Below are 21,266 nucleotides of genomic sequence, written 5' to 3' on the forward strand. Positions count from 1 at the left end.
ATCTGAAGAACCTAACCGGACATCGGATCTCCCAGGCACCACACCATGTGTTTTCCCCTCCTCCAGAGCTGACCGGCAGACCTGACAGGGCTTCTTGCTCCTGGAGAGCCCGGCCACAGGCCAGCAGTGAGGGCACCCTGTCCAAACAGGAGCTGGGAACCCAGTTCCCTGCCCTCAGGGAAAGCATCTGTTTGTACATCTGGGCTTTGACACAAACAACAAGCGCCAATTTGGAAGGTTTCTCTGGGGTACTTCAGGTGCTGTTATAACCTACATGTGGTTTGCAACAGAACTTCAGGCAGAAGGTGACGCCCACATCCTAAAAGTAAGCAACTCCAGAGTTATTAAATCCTGGAAATCTGCAAGATGACATCCTAAAAAAAGGCCTTCAAAATAATAATTTTCCTCTCACTTTAAACAAGTCACTGACACACAATAAATAGTTCCAGGTTTACACCTGGCTTCATGCAATACACTGGACACAAGTATTAGTGCATTGCTTTCTCAAGATGGGTAAGGGGAGAAAAGGAAAAGGGGGAAGCTGTAATGCTTACGACTTACACTTGCTGCATTTTTACATGACTGTAAAAAAGTAATTAAAAAAAACCAAAATAAGTCACTGCATAAGAACACTCCTTACCTGGGTCAGTGAGGACTTCTTTAGCAGCTGCTATATCAATGAATTTTTTCTCTGCTTTCTTCTTTTCTTCCTCACTCTGGAAGTTATCAGGGTGCCACTGGGATGCCAGCTTTCTGTAAGCTTTTATGATTTCTTGCTTTCGAGCATTTCTGGATGGATAAAATTATAGACAACTTCAAATTTTCTAATCCTTCACAAGTCACACTAGTGAATCTACAGGTTTATTTCAAGCACTGAGACAGTAGTGAAGGGCATCGGGAGAACTATGAGGTGGGAGTTAACCTTCTGCAGGTGGCACTTAAGATTCTATACACAAAAAAACCCAGAGGAGGCAGGTTGCAACTTTAAACAAAGATTACTCACTCTTCACCACCCATTTACTTTCCTCGGAAAGATGCTACTGCCAGCTACTATGCAGAATATGGTTCCCAGTCTGAAGGATTTACAATTGGGTGACAAAATGCACAAAGAGTAGAGATCAAATTAGTTTGCAATTGGAAGGGTGACCAATACTAGTTCAGAACTGGACATTTGTTTTGTTCTCATTAGAAAGAGAAGCCGTTAGTTTCTCAAGGCTAATGGCAGAAGTATTTCAGATACCTTTCAAACTCTTCCAATCTATCACACTATCTGCCACAATTTTATTTTTTTGTTGCTTTCAGTAATTCTTTCCAGTCTTCATTTCTTTGCCAATTCATTCATCAACTCTTGATCATCTATATTAAGAATTTCTTGCCAAGGGATTTATTTCCTTCCTTCCCGATGTTGTTTTTTCATTCTTTCTAAAGGAATTGTAAACAAATGCTACTTAAAAGCTGAACGCTGCTAGACTAGTACAGTAGGAAAGTGCAGGTAGCAAGATACAAGAACAAAAACTAACAGCAGAACAAATTCAAGTGGTCAGCCTGAAATGCACTGGTTCAATAACCAACTTTCATATAATCATCACTCAGATATTAATATCTCACCTTTTTACTCCTAAGATTTTATAGTAATCCCTCTTCTGTGATTGCTTCAGCATCCTCTGGGCACGTTCCAGCCCCTCCCGAATCTGCTGGTCATTTTCACTATTGGCTTGAGCAGTCTCATAGTCTTTAATAGCTTTTATAAAAAAAAAAGCGAATGGAAAAAGATTACACAACTCTTTACAAACTTCAAGAACTCAACCACTCACCAAAACTGAAGTATATAAACAGCAAAACTTGTTTCAACTTGCCATGTTTTGTTTTTCCAAATCAGAATCCCTTGGAGTAGAGGAAATTAACATTCACATAAAAATTAGGTAGTTTTCTTTCTTTAGGTTCATCACAGTTTTTGGAAAGGAAGGAGAAGGCAGGTTACTATGACAGCAGTAGGTCAGAACACTCTAGTGTTTAGATGGACAAACACAACGAGAATCCAGGACTGGGATGAAACACAAGTCAGGAGGCAAGTTTCAGCGACTGGTATTTGAAGAGCCCACTGCACAACGTTAGTCCCACGTTGCTGCTCAACTGAAAGATGCGTTTCACTGAGTCGTTAAATTAATATTCTTTCCTCTCCCACAGTCTGAACTCTATCAACATGACAGAAAGCCTCTTCCTCTTTAATGACAATAAACATGGATTTCAGATCACCAGAAAGTTCATACTCTTAGTGAAAGACAAATATTTGCTTTTTACACCTCTGCATAATATGCAGACAGTTACATTTTAAGTTTTAGGATTTTTTTTTTCCTAAAGGTATGCTCTCGCTTTTATTTCAAGAGCTGCATTTCTCAGGAATGAAAGCAAGAGGTGCTGTAATACTGTTATATACTCATGAATTTTTATGCAATTCCAGGTCTACACTTTTTCCTTTTTTAAGTAAACTGTATTATTATTTTAAGTGGTAACTGAATGCTTAAGACACCAAGTTTAAATATTCTTTGATATCAAGATTTATCAAGGGAAGGAACTGTGGAAGTCTTTAATGAGACTGCTCTTATTTCACTGTTGTTATCCTCCAAGTCTCATTTGCAGATCCAAGTCTCCTAGGTTTCTCAAGTTACACAAAGTACTTGCATCAGATTATTTCCAAGCAGATGCTATTTCTCAGCAGGTGTTACATTTGTTTTTCACTGTTTCTGAGCAAGACAGCAGGAAGTGCTAATGAATTCGTATTACCCAGACATCTGATATCGCTGCAATCTTGTTTTGGTTACTGAAAGAAAACAAAAATTCCAAAAAGTACTTCCACTGCCCGAATGATTTCATATGCTATTACAAACAAAACAAAATTTCTATTCATTTTCACATCACTGGACACTGTCATTGCTGCTTGAACGAAGAAATTTGGCTTCCGCTGATATTTTTAATAGGTTGTCCAGTCATTAAAAGAACTCCAAACAGGAACGTACACTAATGCGTGTGCCAAACATAAGCTCTTGAAACTGATAAAAATAATGAAAACGTAGGGATTTCATTATGCTGCTTTACCACTCCAATAATTTTAGCACCAGCGCACTTAATCAGCTTCATGTAGTAATGGGTGGTCCCATCACAACGTCCTGCCAAATGCAGATCAGACTGTTTGACTTCCCTAAGCACCACATCACCCCAAGCACAGGCTGCTGCTGGAAACCAAGCTGCTCCAGGGTCAGGTATTTGCAATGACAGTGCTAGATTTCTCTTTTTTTTTTTTTAAATTGAGTCCCTTATTTAAAGGCTGCAGGTATTATGCATATGGGAAGGTGTGTTTTTTAGTGCTGCACACCAGAGGGAACACGCCCAGCACTGCTGACGGCAAGTACATTTTGCACTTTCTCTCAGTTGGAAGAGACTTCTATTTGCTGGTACTCTCTAGTGCAGGAATTTCCCTCTGTCAGTGAGCTAATGGCTCTCCACACCTGAGGGGTGAGGGGTGGAAGCAGGATGACAGCTTCCTGACCACCAGAGGTTTGCTATGAAACCAGGAGACTTATTTCTAACTCACGGGATGTTGAGCGAGATATTTAATCAATTCTTCTCAGTCACTATTTCTAAAAGCACTAGTACCTCACACACAAACCAATGCAAGAATCCCTGCTGCTTCTTACTGGCCTGATATTTCAGAGAACTTCCTTTCATCCTGTCCCACGACACAAAAGGAACAACCACTTTCCAGCATAATTTTCAGTTTAAATACTTCAGTCAAATCCAGCTCTCCTTCTTTCAATACAAGAGTCTCACAATTTCTCCAATACTAATTCCACAGTGTCTCTACCTTAGCTGGCCTTCCTATCTTACCTGCATCTTTAAAACAGGGTGACCGAGACTGGCCACTATTCCATATGCAGAATTAATTTCCTACCAAACACAAGTAACTACGGACAACCTACATCCATGCCAACTCTGTTAGAGGAACTGAACCAGTTATCCTTTTATTGAAAATAGGGACCATTTCCTCTACACTAGTATGGTGGGGGAAAAAAAAAAAAGAAAAGCCAAAGCATGATTTTTTTTTTATTATTCTTCTTCAACAAAACTTGTTTTGTATACTTTAGACAGATAGACTCCTGTACTTAGGAGGTAAGCCACAAAAGGAAGTAATTGCACATCTCTCTCTGCAGACAAGCCCTGAATCTCATGTGATTATAAAGTAATTAAAACCATTTGATAAGAATCAGAACTCAGCTATACATAACTGAAGTGCATCTTGAATGTTTAACAATAATTGCCTTCAAAGTTCTGACTGACGAGTACTTTGAAACTTCCTGTATTTAAACAGGAAAATAGGTACCTCCAGCTTGAAATCTTCTGAGAGAAGAATGAGAATCGGTTTGCCCCTTTAAATCTGAGACTACAGTTTTAACGGCTCTGCTGTTCACTACAGCAGAGAGAAACCAGCCATCATTTTATAGCAGTTAAAACTGAAGGATACGTGAAGACGCCTTCAGGCAGATAACATTTATGGCTTATAATACTGTTTATGGAGGCTCTGCTGGAAGGCAGAGTGTAACTACAACCATCTCACTACTACCAAGGGCAGGAGGAAAGCTGGGGATATGCTCAACGCCACTCAGAACCAGGCTAGGCCAAGCCCAGCAGGCTCCAGCCCAGGAAATAAACTCTCCCAGATACCAGGTGTTTCCTTATATCCCATTGTAGGGAGAGATTTGCTCCTGCACAAGATCAAATTGATTCTGTGCATTTGTGCAGGACCTTGTTACAAAACTTTCTTTTCCCCCCTCTAATTTGCAAGAGTTGCCAGATTGTACCACCCTAGGAGAACCAGAAATAGATGAGGATTTAACAGAAGACAATGTCAGAAAGATCCAAATCGAGATTCACCAGTTTCAAGAAAACAAGTTTCAAGATCAGTTCTGTCCACTAGTAAGAAGCAAAAGGTACATCTAAGAGGACTCACAGCAGGGCCTGTTTGGCCTGTCCCTCTTTGTACCCTCCTCTAAAGTGAAGATTCATACACCTTGAGGGGAAAAAAGAATCTTAAAATTTCTTTGGGTTCTCCTTTTGCTGATACTCCTTCCTCTTAAATCAAAAACCTCTGTACAAGGTGTAATCTATGTAGATGTGTAATGTGTACCTTTGAATTCTGTACTTTTGTTTAGAGAAGTGTTCATTTTGTTTTGTTTTTAAATTCACTTGTAAATCGACTTTTCCCAACACTGACTGAGCTTACTTCCACTGTACTGAAGTACAGAAACATATGGGGAAATGCCCATGGCGGCGGCCTCCTCACTGTGAAATCTTCCTCAGCCTTACTTCGAGGTTGACACTGCAGCTCTAAATAAAAGATGGAAAAACTGTACTCTAAGGAAAACAGAAAGACAGTTTTTTCCTCACACTTTGGGTTGTTTTTAAGCAATCCCTTTGTACAAAGGTCATCAGTTCTCTGAAATGCTGTTGTCTTCCACCCATTTTCTTACAAGGGGGAAGGAGGTTTGCCAGCCTCAGCAACAGAGGGCCCAGGACTAGGTCACTTCAGAAGTACAAGGTCTGCAGGGCTGCTACAGAAGACTGCCTGAAACCACCCACCAGTTCTCTTTATACCCTGTTTTCATTGGAGTCAAGGAGGCCTAAAAAAAGAATGAAATAGGTATCTAATTTTTGAAGTGAATTTCAGGACGTGAGCACTGTGGTTTATCAGCGATTAATTTCTCAAAAAGACAAAAAAAAAATTTGAGCATGATATTAATGAGAACAGCTGCCTTCATGAATTTTTAAATAGGAAAGATTTTTTTGTTCAGTTGTAAAGCAAAAGAACCAGTACCAGAGCACAGAAAAGGAAATTTGTTCTATGAGTACTGAAATTAATGGAACTAGCTTTCTGCACATTTAAAGCCTACAAGTCCTTTCCCTCGTAACATTTGACTGACACAGCCCAATACTTCAAAAACAGCTTCGTGACTTAGCACAGGGGTGAAACAGACAGATTGTCCAAATTTCCTTCTTAAGCCTGATTTCTTGTGGAAATGAGATCCACTAAATTAAATTTTGAAGATTTTTTTTTTCGTAGCACATTAGCACTTAATACTCTTAAAGAAACCAGGTAACATAATGGTGTACTTGTAGACACGTGTTACTACTTTCCAAGGCTGTATATGGGACCACGTAACACTATGCATTTTATTAAAACCCCGTGTGGAAAATGCAGCTTTAAGTATCACAGTATCATAGAACGTCCTGAGTTGGACCCACAAGGATCATCGAGTCCAACTCTTGTCCCTGCAAAGGACAATCCCACAGTTCACACCATGTGTCTGAGTAGAATCAGTTTCCTGCTCTTTGCAGCACTACAGAGATCCATGGAGGTGAAGCCATGGCTTGTATCTTCCTCTGCCCTCAGCATATGCTGTGGGATAGAACAGTATTGTTTCTTGCTGCCATCTAAATACATCAAAATGAGTTCCTAAAATTGATTTACACAGCTATAATTACTTTTTATCTCTAAATGCAATTGTCTGACATTGCTGATTATATAAATGTGTTTAAGTTGAGTAAGCTGTGGAGTCTCATAAAACATCCTGAACATAGCCCACTGTCATAAAGACAACTCCGCTGTAGATAAAACAAGTACATTCCATGTATACTAATCAAGACAAAATTACCAGTAGATATTTTTGTAAATCTGCAACTACCAGCGCTGATTAGGGATAACAACACAGTGTAGAATCAAAGTGCATGTTAGAAAGTTTTGAAACACTGACTGCATTTTAAATGCCCACAAAAAAATTACGTGCAAACTGAGTACAACTGTACCTTCTTCATACAGGTCTTCCAGCAAATAAGCTTCTGCTCTGTCTTTCAGGGCATTCACGTTGGTTGGTTCCAGTTGCAGAACTTCCGTACAAACTTTTATGGCTTCTGTAGGTTGCTGATTCTAGAGAACAGACAGTACAACAGAATTCATATAGTTCTGGGGGTTTTTTTGTTTGTTTCTTTGTTTTAAAGAAATTTACAGTGTGAGATCAGCCAAATTACCTTTGATAAACAGTGGCAGATCCTTTCTTTGGCACGAGTAGCATAAATGGTGACTTCTGGCTCAGTTTTCATTACAGAATCATATTTATTGATAGCATCTTCATACCTGTTTAAATCATAAAGATAAGCATAATATCATGAAATGTAATAACTATTTCAGGGTGTTGCGGTTTATTTATAAATTTTAAAATTCACAGATTTTCACATCCTTCTAGCAATGTACCTTAACTCTAATAGTCTTAAAGGTGTGGTGCAAGACAACAGTTCAAAGAAAGCTTTCAGCTACTTCGAGAATTACATCTCCATTCCCTTTTCTGTGCTATGAGACAGAAGAGCAGGCACTACGCCTGGCAGGCTTTTGCAGATGATAACGACTACCATCCCTCAGTGTGCACAGACAGTCTCTAGGTTTGCCTTCTGTACAACACATCACTCTGCACTTGGAAAAAAACATCTCCCTCTCCAATATCTGAGACGGACTCAGTCTGGAGCCTCGCTGTGAGCACAGTACTATTTGCATTTTCTGGTACAAAAAAGACGAAGTTTTTTAGGCCAGCTTGAATCAGGCTGTTGTTTTCTCCCTTCTTCTCCAGAAGTCACATAGTAAAATGTATTTTTGCTATGAAGGTTTCAAAGATGTAAAAGTTCCATGGTTGGAGTAAGAAATGGATTAGAACATTCACCTAAAAATGCAATGACTGAACCAAGGGTTGGTACAAGCTAAAAAAAATATAGGCTCTCAGAGGACTCCCTGAAAATGTGCGGATACTGCATTAAATGGAAGACTAAAGTGAAGAGAGTCCAAACGGACTGCTGACTTAAAACTGTCTGCAGTTTCACTGATTCATGCTCCTGATGTACTTCATTTTAAAAAGCCACCTTGATAACGTTTAATTACTTGTTAAGGGTCCTTATAGTTGGATGTCATGTGCTCGGAAACCCAGAAAACTGAAATAAAGCAAGAAGCAGAAGAATACAGAGGCACTGTATCATTTAACAGGGTGCATAAAAGAAGCCCACCAGTCAGATCCACTTTTGCTATCAAGGCATTGCACATTTACTAGGTGGTTTTAGTCTGAAGATGTGCTCCTTGAATCACAGAACAGTTGAGGTTGGAAGAGATTTCTGGAGGTCAGCTGGTCCAACACCCCTGCTCAAGCAGGGTCACCCAGAGGCAGTTGCCCAGGACTGTGTCCAGATGGATTTTGAATATCTCCTAAGTGAGGAGACTCCACAGCCTCTCTGGGCAACCTGCACCAGTGGAAATGACAGAGTGGTAGGAAGCATTTCCTTATGTTCAAAGGGAATTTCCTGTTTCAGGTTGTGCCCATTGCCTCTGGTCCTGTCACCGGGCACCACTGAGCAGAACCTGGCTCCGCCTTCTTTGCATCCTCCCTTCAGGTATTTATATACATTTATATACACATTGATGAGACCCCCCTGTAGCAGAAAAGGCTCAGGGGGAACAGTCCCAGCTCTCTCCGCCTTTCCTCACAGGAGAGAGATGCTCAGTCCCTTCATCATCTTTGTGGCACTTCTCTGGACTTTCTCAGTTGCTTCACCTCTCTTGTCTGAGAGCCCAGCACTCCAGGTATGGCCTCAGCAGTGCTGAGTAATGACAAGAGAGCTGACAAATATTATCCCCATCTTGATCTTGCTACCTGCTCTACAAAGAAGCACTCAAAGAGAGTGGCATCAGAAGGAATCAGAACGGGATTGTCACCATGCGAGTCAATATTTATTTTAATTGTAATTTGAGAGCTGCGCTCAGTTATCCACTTCAACTGATAGATGCAAAAAGCGTCACTTAATCAGCTCCTCAATCAGTAGTGATTTTTTTTACCTTTTTTCTTTTTTTTTTTTTATATACAGCAGTGAACACTTACCTGCCTTCTCTGATTAATTCCTCTGCTGACTCAATCTGCTTATTGAGTTTCTTTACTTGCTTATAAAGAGAGAAGCATTGCTTATGGTCCTGGTCCAGTTTCAGACACTCCCGGACTTCACTTTTCATGGGGAGAAGGAAAGGGGGGTTGGGGGCGGGGGGGAGAAAAACAAAAAAAATCACCACAAAACAGAAAGACATCACCACACATTATGAAATTTCACCTAGAGACATAGACACAATGCAGTGTCTATAAGCTCTCCAGAACAACAGCTGACTTTTTTTACATGGTTTCTCCCTTCATCCAAAAATGAATTTAAAGTGAGAGGAAAAAAAACCAATGCCTTCTAGAACATAAAGCGATATTTGTCTGGTTTTGGTTTTAATTATTTTGTATTGCCAAATATGCAAAGATTGAGAAGTGTTACATTAATAACTGACTAAGCAGAAGAAAAATATACCCTGGGAAAAAAATTAGATTCAGCAGTTATCAGAAAAAAATGTTTGTAGTTTTCCTGTATATTTAACTCAGCTATATAACAAAATACCTGTATAGACATATATTTTATGCTGCCTGAAACACACAAAGCTCAGGTAAGATCCAAACCACCTCTTGATGGAATATCAGCCACACCTGAGCCTGATTTTTCACTGTAAAGACTGTTTAATCAGACTCTAATTAGGGCAGATACCTCTTAAAATAGTCAAGTCTTTAAAAAAACACTCTGGAATGCAATCATATGAAAGAATAAAAGTTATGTATCATATACAGTCATCATAGCACAACCAAGGGGTTATTTTCAGAAAAAGGTAACAATTTTTTTTTTCCCCCCTAAAGAGAGACAAAATTAACTATAGTTGAAAATCATTAAGCCTGTCAAGGTAAGAGGAAGCAGCTAAGGAAAGGACAAGATTAATCACCCAGCAAGTCCATGAGCTACAGAACTCTTTCTTAGTACATCTTACGATACAAAAAAAATAGTATCAGAGAAGAATAAAGAAGAGAAGCTTATCCTTGCATTCTAATACCATTCTGTTCTCCAACAGTTCTCAATTCTACTTATAAAAATCTTAAGATTTGGTTATTAGCACAGAAGTCCACGTGTGGTTTTCAGAGAAAAAAAAATACCACATATTCTTGAAATCACAAGGCTCAACCATGGTCAGCTACGAAAAGTCACCACAGAAGTGACCTATGAGCTCCAGAGATAAAGTATAATACATACTCTAGAAAGGGGATCCCTAATGCAAGCCAGTTAGTTATTTGGTGTTTATTTTTGCCTGACTATAAAATGAATTTTTGCAGGCATAATCGCATGCAGTTTCCATCCAGCAGCCTTTGTCATATGCTGCCAAGAAAAGAAACTCAGGCTTTTTCAGTTCCCTTCACTTCTTACTGAAGAGATTCTGTGGCAGACACCATATTGGAAGGAGTCTGGAGACACAGGTAGAGCATCTCAGGTGATGAGCTGCACAGAAACCACTTGTGTGCAAAAACAAGGCTTATACCACCTGTCCAGCCAAGCACAGAGTATGAAGTTAAGAGTCCGGATTGGGCAAGGGCAGCTATCTACAGGTCTGACTAGGGACATGTGGGAATAACACCTAAAACTTAAACGAATATGAATAAAAGGGTAGAGTGTTATTAAAAAAATTGTCCAAAATTGGACACTGTCTGCAAGAATGAAAGACTGACAGCTCTGGATCCCCAGCTCCTCATACTTGGATGCTCCTATACTTTTTATTTATTCTTAATCTTGTAACCTTTTGTTTTCACTCTTGAAAATAAAAATCTAGCCTTAAGACTTAATTCATAAATTTACAACGCAAACAAAAAAAGTAACTTGAATAGAGGTTCAAAGTTAAAAAAAAAAAAAACCTCCAGCAAAGCAAGCTGAGAGAATCACTTTAGGATAGAGAAGCACAATGAAGACAGTAAGTGCGAGCAACTCTGATGGACCTGCATTACGGCTTCTACTTAAGTAAATAAGATGCCAGGAACCATCAATGGCTGGCCAGTCAAAAAGAAACATGGTGTCTTCACTGCCAGTTCTTAGCTTCTGGAAAGGAGCTTCCTTTATCAGATCCAGACCAGAGTGGCTACTCCATCCAAAAATCAGACAACATAGGTATTTCACAGTTTGTCATGACCTATATCACATTTTCTGTCTCAATTATAACGATTAGAGCAAACAGTAAAATTACCTGAGTGATAACTCATGGTCCCCCAGTTGATAATATATTCTGCTGATTTTATAGAAGGCTTCAGTGTTATCACTCTTTAATTTGGCAGCAGCTTTCAAGTCACTAATGGCTTTGCTTGGTTCCCCTTCTTTTATATAACACTCGGCTCGAAGTTCCCGTAGCTCTGCATCCCAAACACAAACCTTGAGAAATCAAAATTAAAGCTTGGTTTTGGTCCATAACACTTCTTTTTCTCCCCAACAAAAGAAAAATCCCGTTTAATTTCACTTTGCCAACTGCAATAGCATAAGGTTCAAGCTGCATGCAGAGCACATGAAATCAGCATCCCTGCTTCCTGGTGGATGCTGTGATGCACCTGCCCACGCAGAAAACAAAGGCCTGAAAAATTTGTAAGTGATTCAATGAGCTCATGCAGGGAGATGAATTAAATCTACTGGCATTGCTTAAACTGGGACAGTCTGTTGAGCCTCCGGGGAAGGATATCAGAATCATAAATTATTACATCCTCCCACAAGAACAGAGATAATGAACAGCAAGGACCAAGCTGTCAGTTGTCCTCTAGAAAGAAGCCTGTGGGTAAGACTCAACTATGCAAGATTTGACCTTCGTATCTGGATTTTAAAGATATATACAGAACTAAGAATGTCAGTGTGGCAAGAATAACTACTTTAAAGGAATTGCCTATCATAATTTGTTTTAGCGAATTTATTCTGGGTCTTATTTGTTTGTAAATCATTGTTTTAGAGAATGAGGCTCGTCTGCTTTTCCACATTCCCTCCCCATAGGGAAACTCCCACACTTTGGCAGTTTCTTCACCAAAAGCTATAATGCTGTAAATTCCAAGTCAACAGCGTTAATTTCTATGTTAAGAGTCATAGCAGTTAACTGTCTTTTAACATATATTTCTATATGACACACAAAACACCCATATAATTGAGTCATTTACACTTATACTATCAGATTACCTATCCTGATTAAGATTCAACAAATACGTGTATCTAAAAAACAAGCTGAAAATCTAGATAGCTATGCACATTTTTAACTTTGTGGGGTTTTTAAAAATTTTTTATTGCTTCATTTCCTCAAGACAAGAAAGTACCTACTTCATAGTGCAAATCTACCATTTCACAAGTTTCTGATTAAGCACACACAAATTGCCTACATATATGCAACAAAAAAATCTAAATTTAAAAAAAAAAAACCAACACACCAAAAAAAACCAAAACCACCACCAGACTTATGTCTCCTATATGGGGCAAAACTTCATTGGTTTAAGAACAACTTTTTTCCCAGCTTCCCCAAGAACACTGAACTGTGGAAGACAGGAAAGTATAATCAATAAAGTTATCCACAACGGAAGACCGGCTGAAGTTGTATCTTTAACCCTAACTACAATCTATTATTTTGACTTTTTTTGGCAGCTAGTGCTCAGCCTTCTCCACTCCCCAACTTCATTACAGACTCATGGTGTTCAGCAAAACTAAGCCAATTACACCAAGTGTTTTCACATAAGTGAGAAGTTTATAAACAAAAACCACACAGATGTCAGACAGGAGCTCTTACTTTCCTTTCACAGTACCATTTTACTTAACACTTACTGCCAAGATTTCATCAAGAAGAGAAATAGCAGTTTCATAATCCTCTTGCTGGTAGGCAGATAACGCTTGTGAATGCAGGCGCTGTAGCTCATCCGATTTTGTCAGCTGAGTCTGGGCTTCTTTCTCCTCATTATTGCTGGGATTAGATTTGAGCTGCAAACATTAAGAAGAGACTGAAATGCTTGTTCAAGGATCTCTTTTAGTCCCATTAATAATCATACCATGGAGAACTGACTAAAGCTGCAAATAAAGCAAAATTAGTTTTAAAATTCCACTGGAAATATTTCCAACTCCAAACTTCAGAAAAAGAAAAGACGCTTTTAGCTTCAATACAAGTTGCCAGAAGTCAGAAAATCTAATTCCTCCCCCCCACCACATGTGATCATTTACCATTGAACACATTGTACACAAGAGTCATTGTCCCCTTGTCACCTCCGGAAGTGGCAGACCTGTCAGTCGTAGCCTAGTTAATTCACCTCTCTACAGACAGTTATTAAACATGGATTCCTCAGCATCAGTAGAAAGTATTTCCACACAGCATAATCACATATCTCATTTTAAGCACAATACCTATGTATAAATTCACAACAGAAACCAATGCAACATGTCACAGATAATATTACTGTAAAGCTGTGGTTTTTTACATTTTCCCCAGAAAGAGTGGCTACAGCAGCAAGTGAAGATGCTACAGATGGGGGAAAGGCATAACTGGGATCAGCTGGGAATTTATGTACTTTGTTCCACATTTAGTCTGTAAGAAGTCTAAAGTTCTGTCCACAAAGACTCACATTTCTCGAACCCCTCTCTCTGAGCAAGTAGAAGGGGTTACATTATTCTTGCCTTAATTTGTTTAGGCAGATTTTTATTTTCAAATAATTTTTTTTAAGTTCAAAAATCTCTCACAGGCAACTCTGCTACCACCCAGGAAAATAAATATGGGCCAGGAAGAATCTCAGCAATTCCCTTGTAAAGCCAGGAAATCATCTGTAAAATTCGTGTAGCTTGAATACAGCACTGGCTTTTCGCTTGTTGCTGATCAGAACAACTTCCAAAGTTTTAGAAGGGGCAGATCAGAATGACTATTAAAATTTTTCTTTGTTAGTTTTTCCAAACCAAAACTTGCACTGTCTTGCATTTAATACACAGAATGTTTAGTAAAGTTACTGAGTCCTCAAAGTCATCCAGTACTTTTTCTTTCCTCTTTTATCTCAAAGTGTCCCCTTTTTCTCATCAGTAACTTCTTCAAACACTCATATTTTGTGCTTAAGTCTCGGATGTAATTCAATAACATCAGCCCTCAGAACCCCTTGAACAGTATTTCCTCTGGTTCTAAGACTTAAGTATATGAAAGAAAAAAAAATCCTAAAAGCAACATTAAATGCTTACACAGGCCCCAACTCTGTATTAGATTCTTCATTAAAGTTTTTTTGACCTTATGCGGTGGTTTCATTTTACTCTGGCAAAAATCAAGTTGTACTTAGACTTGAAAATTTTCCTTAATCCCCTACACTGTCTTTCAGCAAGAAGAGAGAAATAAGATCGAAGACTTTTCTTCTTTGTAGGCTGATTCCTAATATACATCTCAAACATCTTTTATTCTGGTTAGAACAGAAATTCTGCCTATAAACTCCTGATGCTGTGCATCCTCTTTCTCCCCCAAATATGGAGGCAAATTTCTGCACCTGTAATTTTAGAAGTTTGAAGATTACAAAACTCTATGAAGTTCTGAACTTTCGTTCCAGCTGACTTGTTTAATTTCTCCCTCAATTTCTCAGCATTTCCCTCTCTTAAAAATTAAGAGCTTTTGCGACAGATGAGCTTTATGCTTCTATTTAAACTCATGATAACACTGTACTCCTTAGACACACAGTGTTTCTTGTAATTTATTTGGAGCAAAACGTCAGTGGAATATGAAAAGCAATGTCAGAACCATACAGACAAGTCCAATAGTAATAAACAGCATTTGAGTAAAACATCCTCAATAATTTTAGGCGGTACAAACTGTCCAGTTAACAAAGAAAGGGAAATTTTTCAAGTTATCATTCACACTAAAGCCATCAGGTGTTTGTGTGCTATAGAATGATGAAAAGATACACTAATTAACAGCTTCTGAGTGTATTGCTATGATGTTTTAATCAGTAATGTTAACTAAAGCGAAAAGAAGCCTGTTCATTCAGCCTCCAGAAAAAAAAAAAAAAAGAGCTGGAAACATGATGCAGTTGTTTGATACTATCATTTTGGTTTATTTCCTGATTTTTTTTTTCTGTCTTTTTGCCTTGTGGTCAGAGAACCATCACATCACTATCAATAACAAATCATGCTACAATTTTTTCTCCTTTTCCTGTGGATCAGCAAGCTTGGGGGTAGCAAGTGCTTCCACTAAGTGTGCTAGATTTCCAAGGAAGAAGTAAGGTATTAAAAATCCCTTCAGCTGAATTTAATACAGCTCTAAGGCAAACCTAATACTCCTCTACATGCTTCATCAACAGCCTCAAAGCACAAAAGCAGAAGCAACGCTCTGCTCAGGTCTGCAGGGCAAGCACACTTGCTGCTGAACATGTTCTTGGCACAGTATTCTCTGGTGTCTTTGAGGTTCCGTGCATTTGGATTAGAACACCAAGTTAGTTGCAGTTTAAGCTGCAACAACAAGAGCTAGCCATGGGTTAATAGCAGCTTTCATTCACTAACAACCCCCCCCCCAAACCTGCCCCTAATTTATTCACAGAAAGCAAAGGCCAGTATACAGGAATGCCTTCGTTACTGTAAGTAATTCTCTATCACAGATTTATAGGTGCTGCTTTATTTTATAGCTTAGTCTCAGTATAGGGGAGAAACACACCCTAGAGTAAGCAAAAGCCTACTTTCCCCCCCCGCTCAAGTGAGCAAGATTAGGGGGAACAAGACATCATCCCTACTCAATTTATCAAGCTGAGCTTCAAAAGCATTTGCATGTATCTTTCTCCCCTTTATTCTCAGTGAGGAAGCTGCTTCTTCCAGAACTTTACCCCAAGGACTTGAATCAAAACTTGGCAACATCACCTGGCTGCACCCAGGACAGCAGGAAAAGGTATTAGTAGTTTGCTTCATGAAACCCAGCATTTTCTTGGCATCTGGAAAGTGCTTAAATAATTTCTATTCAAAGTAGGCAGCCTTGGAACGGCTGCCCTGCATTTGCTGTCAAACTACAAGTTTTCTGATGGGAAAAGCATTTTAACAAGCTAAACAACTTGCACTGTTTTTCAAAAACCAGCATAATCCCCCCTCCAAACCTGTCATACTTCATTGTATTGCACAAGTCCATCAATAAGACCTTTCTGACCATACAAAGGAGTTACACCAGTCACGCAGAAGGCTACATGAAAAATACACTGTAGCATCACTTCAGAAAAATATTGTTAATAAGAGGCCATTGATACAGCCAAACTGGTAAATTAGCAGTGACAAAATGAAGCGAGACCAATATTAAACTACACAGGATCCATTTGCATTTTGTGGGCTGAATGCTGCTATTCTGAAGATGCCATGTGCCAGTCTGAATGAATGAATATATTTCAGCATGTTGCACTTATATGTATCTCACAATTACGCTTTCTGGATCAGCAATATGCTTTTTATTTAACAAAGCTTTACAACATTGTTAGCATGCTAAAAAAGGATCCCTGAATACAGAACACTGTTACAGGACACAGAACTGCCTATTAAGTTTAGTAAGGGCTTTCCACTTCAGGATCTTTTTTCAGAAACATAGGGAAGAGTTAAAAAACACAGCTAATTCAGTGCCTTGCAACGACCTGTCATGCTTTCCAGCTACACAGTCCTACATCTTCCTTTGCAATGGTCCATTAACAATACAGAAAAAGGTTGGGCATTTCATACAAGAATCCTAATGAAGAACAGTTAGAGTCACCTTGAGAAGAAAAAACAACTCAAAATCCACACTCTCAAAGAGTGCAGATTAAAGGTACACAGGCAATTCAGCTGTAGCATTTGAGTGTCTTGTTATAAACAGACACTACCAACTTGAAAAGCTCTTACATACTATTGTTTAAAAAACAAAATATTGTTAAAAGCCCAAAATGTTATAGATATACTATTTCTATGTCTTGCTTGGTTCAGTGCCACTAACATAGGCATACATCTACACATCCTAAAGCTGTTTTATTTTCTTGTTTTGCACGCTGGTAAATACACAGACAATGAAAACAAATCAATTAGGCTTGTGAAAAACATTCTGAAGGGAATGGAAGGAACCTCCATGATTTGTGTTATCTAAGATCAAGACATACATGCACTCAGGAACAGTGCACAAAGGAAAGCTCTGCATTGGCAGAGCAATATTAGGTAAGACAGCTATGATGTTAGATGGAAAAAAAGGAAATATTTAAATACTTCTTATTCTTTAACCAGGAAGCTACAGACGATCACTGTACCACAGAAGAATGTATCTGGAAACAACCTAATGCTACTTTGATCTGGTTAGGAGAGCTTCAAAACACCCAGCCCAAGCTTGCCTAGTAACTTACTCAAATCAGGTTAACTTCCAGTGCCCTAAGATGGTTTCTTCCAACCTACATCCAAAAATAGTATTAGTACATACACTGGACAATAGTTTTCCATGGTTGGATGGTGTATTTTGCAACAGCCAAGGGCTTCTCTAGATTAGAAAGCAATTTGCAGATGTACAGTGTTCAGTCACTTGGCCTTGGCTGACACCTAGTGGAGCCGGGGGCGGCGCCTTTAAGCATTCATACTTCCAAGGAAGACAGAATTGCACATTTAGGACACCACAATTTACAGTATTTATTGCAACAAACTGCAAATGTGAACATTACAGTCACTCAAAAAAAAAAAAAAGAAAGAAAGAAATACGACATCTTGGTCCTTTCCAAACTTTCCAATTGACAAGGCAAAGGTTCTGTTCTATTTTTGTGCCTTCTACAAACTTCAGCAACTCAAACGCTTGTCATTTTCTCTAGAACACAAGCAAGGTCACAGACAAAATTAAAAGGCATATACAATGGGCTGCCAAGACTTGCATCGCTTCTGCCACCTTTTCAGAATGCCTTCTATCAACCAAAGCATACCAATATTCCTTTAATTTTCATTAAAACTCATACGCTTAAAGATAAAATAGTCCAGGGCTTTCATGGATTGAGGCCTTAGACATGAGCGTTGATGTGCCCACAGATCTGTCCTGCTGACTTCTATTATTCAGAAACTATTAACCGTAACAGAAGGAACTTGACATTAAAGCATACGAACAAGCAACCAAAGCTGGAACAGATAAATACTATTCATATACTGTGAGCAGTGACTTTCCGAAGTCACCTGACGACTTCTGCTTAATCTTTGTTCCATCCTGGGCACCTTGAACATGCAAATTGGACCTTCTCCTGACAGCTGTTACAAGTTTTATTACCCTCTATGTCCTACATTTCCACACTGGTAGCTGCGTTGCAAAGGAAAAAGCTAAAGAGCTTCTAAAGATTAATGAGTTGTGATTCTGTGTTGCTAGACAGAAAAAAAACCTGGCACATGTAAGGAATTCCGTCAGCTTGGTGCATCTGTTGGCCAAAAGGAGAAGTTTCTAGAAACGTAGTATTACTTAACATATCCAGGCATAAGTCTGAATCACACCCTCTATCCAAACCTCACAATTAATTCCAGCCAACATGGAAGTACAGAGTAGAATTAAAAAAAAAAGGCAATCTAAAAATAACACATGAAGGCTGGGTACTCCCACCCTTTCCCAAAAGCCAGGCATTCCCATGCCAGCTCTCACACTGGTGCTGCCTCACAAGAGCCAGAACCGATGTGCCACAGGGGGTGGAAACTCTGCTTGGCAATCACATACCTTTACTGAGGTTTAAGGTGCTCATGAAACTTCTCCCACATACTACAAAACTGCATAGAAAGAATTTACGAGTATGAAATTTTTTTCTTTTCACAAATATGCGCTAAAGGATAGTTTTACTACTGTGTGTAAATAGTTTCTATGATTCTTTTAAGCTCTACACAAAAACGCTGCTCTTACAAGGTGAGAAAGTTTACCTGTCATCCTCCCCTCTGTTTAGATGGGTTGAATTTTTCTTTTTCTCCCTCAAATCTCCTAAACTGCTGAAATCCCTTTCAAGGAGCATGATTCCAAATGGAAGGACGGGAAGGGAAAGGGAAAAAAAAAAAAAAAAAAGCGCTTTTCAGAGTCTTCACTGGGATTCGACAGACTTCTAGAACATGCTAGGAGAAAACAGCATTTTACATACGGCTCATTACATCAGTCACCTTGCAGTTCTGGTAAGCACAGAAAGCAACACTGGTGACAGTGACTCTTAATGCAAGTTTCATACAATGAATTACAAACCATCTCACTCCTACATGTCTGTCCTTGAGCAGTCCAAGTAAAATTACTCTCCTTAGTTTCCACACCCTGACCTGGTTTCTTCAGCTCAAATGTGTGGAATATTTTAAAATCTGATCTATTCCCTTGAAGTCAACACTTGACCCAAGCAAACAATCTCTTGTGTGAAATCACACAAGAGATAATACATCTACTATCAGTTCAAGGGCATACAACCTACTTCAAAGAAGGTTGGCTTTACCAGAAGAAAGCCCATCTCATCTACACAACTATTTCCTCAGGAAAAAACTCAACACTGAAGGTAAAAACACTCTTATTTGACAGCCCACAATTCATTTTGGTAGGCATATGACATCCTCAGGACCACATATTCTAGTTAACATCCTGAAAACCATCACACTGAAGAAAGTGGATTATTTTTCTTCAGATGAAGACTTCCCTTTCAGTGAAGAAGGATGGATAGGGTGGAGGTTTGTTTTGTTTTTTAAATACAGCATTTCCATCTCATCTTTCCATGACAATCTGCTTTGGCAAACTCTAACATATGACCAGGCTTCTGCATGCCTACTGACAAAGTCATCATTTGCAGATTTAGAGCCTATGCACTACTAATGAAGGATGGCCCAGTTTTTCTCCAATTTAGGTCCAGATTTGGACAAACTTTGTTGATGTGCTACATGCTTACCCACATTAAGAGCATTCTAGTCAGCTGATATCCAGCCAAAGTGAGAGGCTAGAGGGCTGTTCATATCTTGACCTATACTTACTCAGCTAAAGAGCAGAATCATAGATTACGTACTCTGTATACATGTAAAACACTAAATTTTAGGTATCCAAGTCCACAACTAAATTCCAGCCTAAAAGCTATTGAGATTCCACTGTCATTTCTTTGGGCCATACTTGCCCTAGTAGTAGAAGGAACTTTCATTTCAAGGCACAGCTTATTCCTTCTGGCTTCTTGACAACTGACTTAAAGTATGAGTCAAAGTTTCCTAGTGCCTGCTATTGACCTTTCCCTAACAGCCTTCCTCCTTCTCTCCACTCCTCTCATATAAAAACAAACAAACAAACAAACAAGAAAATAAAACCCACACGAAAAGCACCAAACCAAACCACCAGAATGTTAATACATTTCACAGTATTGTGACTCTGACTTCCTCTTAACTGCAGTTTGGTGTTTAGACGCAAACACACTGCCAGAGTAGACCAGGTATTTTAGACATGCAGAGACTGGTAGAATTATCTGAAAGACTTAGAAGGAACACAGGAAATCTCTCAAATATATTTGTATTCTACTTAAGAGTCATGGTATGTAGGATTACTTAATCCCCTTCCCTATAAGAATAATTAACCTATTACAAATGATTACTTTAATCTTGGCTTATTTTGCTTGAATACACTGTACTTAATTGTGCCCTGCAAAAGAGACTGTTTGCTATATTCCCTAAACACGTAAGTAATATTGTGCACAGAACCAAGGAAGCTGCAAGCAAGATTTAGGACCAATATGGTATCTTCGAAAGTCAGCTTCTAGAGAAGAAACTCTGTTCTACTTCAGCTTTAAAACTTAACTAAACACTTAAACTATCTGACTGACCAAAGGCAGCAATCTAAATTTTTGCAGTTCATCTGGAAAAAAGGCAAGCTACTTGACAGCTGACTGGAGCAGCATTTCCATATGCAGCATTAAGAAATACTCCACGAAACTCAGAATCAACACTGACATCACATAACTGTTTTTGCAGCAACTATGTCCTCAGTTAATCAGAGCTGAACGACAATCTCCTACACTTGCAAACAGCAGGGTTGCACTGCAATCAGACATGCAACTGCAGACCACACACTCCTAAAAAACTTACTGAGGAAGCAGCAGCAGCCAGAGGAGCCATTGCTACATGAATTTCAAAATAAGCTACTGCAGCTCTGCTACAGACACAAAGACTGCCTGGTGCATTTACACCTGCAAGAGCCATTCCTTCCAACTGCCCTCCAGAGCGTACAGTATAACTGCTCTGGTTTTGTCGTGCATACTCATTAGTGAGATTTCCACTAAACAACCGTAATCTGCAAGGCAGAACTGCTTTCTACATCGCACTCTTCAAAGAAAGCCAACAAGACAGCATCAGTTACACTTGCAAAT

The 21,266-nt window shown here is 39.1% G+C and overlaps 1 protein-coding gene across 1 annotated transcript in view; it reads right to left on the reverse strand.

Annotated features, from left to right (window-relative positions):
- Positions 1-21,266, reverse strand: part of DNAJC3 (DnaJ heat shock protein family (Hsp40) member C3) — a 37,688-nt gene that overhangs the window by 3,733 nt on the left and 12,689 nt on the right. Inside the window, exons 5-11 of the mRNA XM_065654109.1 lie at positions 12,769-12,921; positions 11,171-11,352; positions 8,967-9,086; positions 7,081-7,186; positions 6,859-6,979; positions 1,609-1,741; positions 641-789 (exon numbers count right to left, since the gene is read on the reverse strand). Coding sequence (XP_065510181.1) covers positions 641-789; positions 1,609-1,741; positions 6,859-6,979; positions 7,081-7,186; positions 8,967-9,086; positions 11,171-11,352; positions 12,769-12,921 — 964 coding nt within the window. The remainder of the gene's footprint in view (positions 1-640; positions 790-1,608; positions 1,742-6,858; positions 6,980-7,080; positions 7,187-8,966; positions 9,087-11,170; positions 11,353-12,768; positions 12,922-21,266) is intronic.

Source organism: Caloenas nicobarica, chromosome 1, assembly GCF_036013445.1.
Source record: "Caloenas nicobarica isolate bCalNic1 chromosome 1, bCalNic1.hap1, whole genome shotgun sequence".
Taxonomy (NCBI): domain Eukaryota; kingdom Metazoa; phylum Chordata; class Aves; order Columbiformes; family Columbidae; genus Caloenas; species Caloenas nicobarica.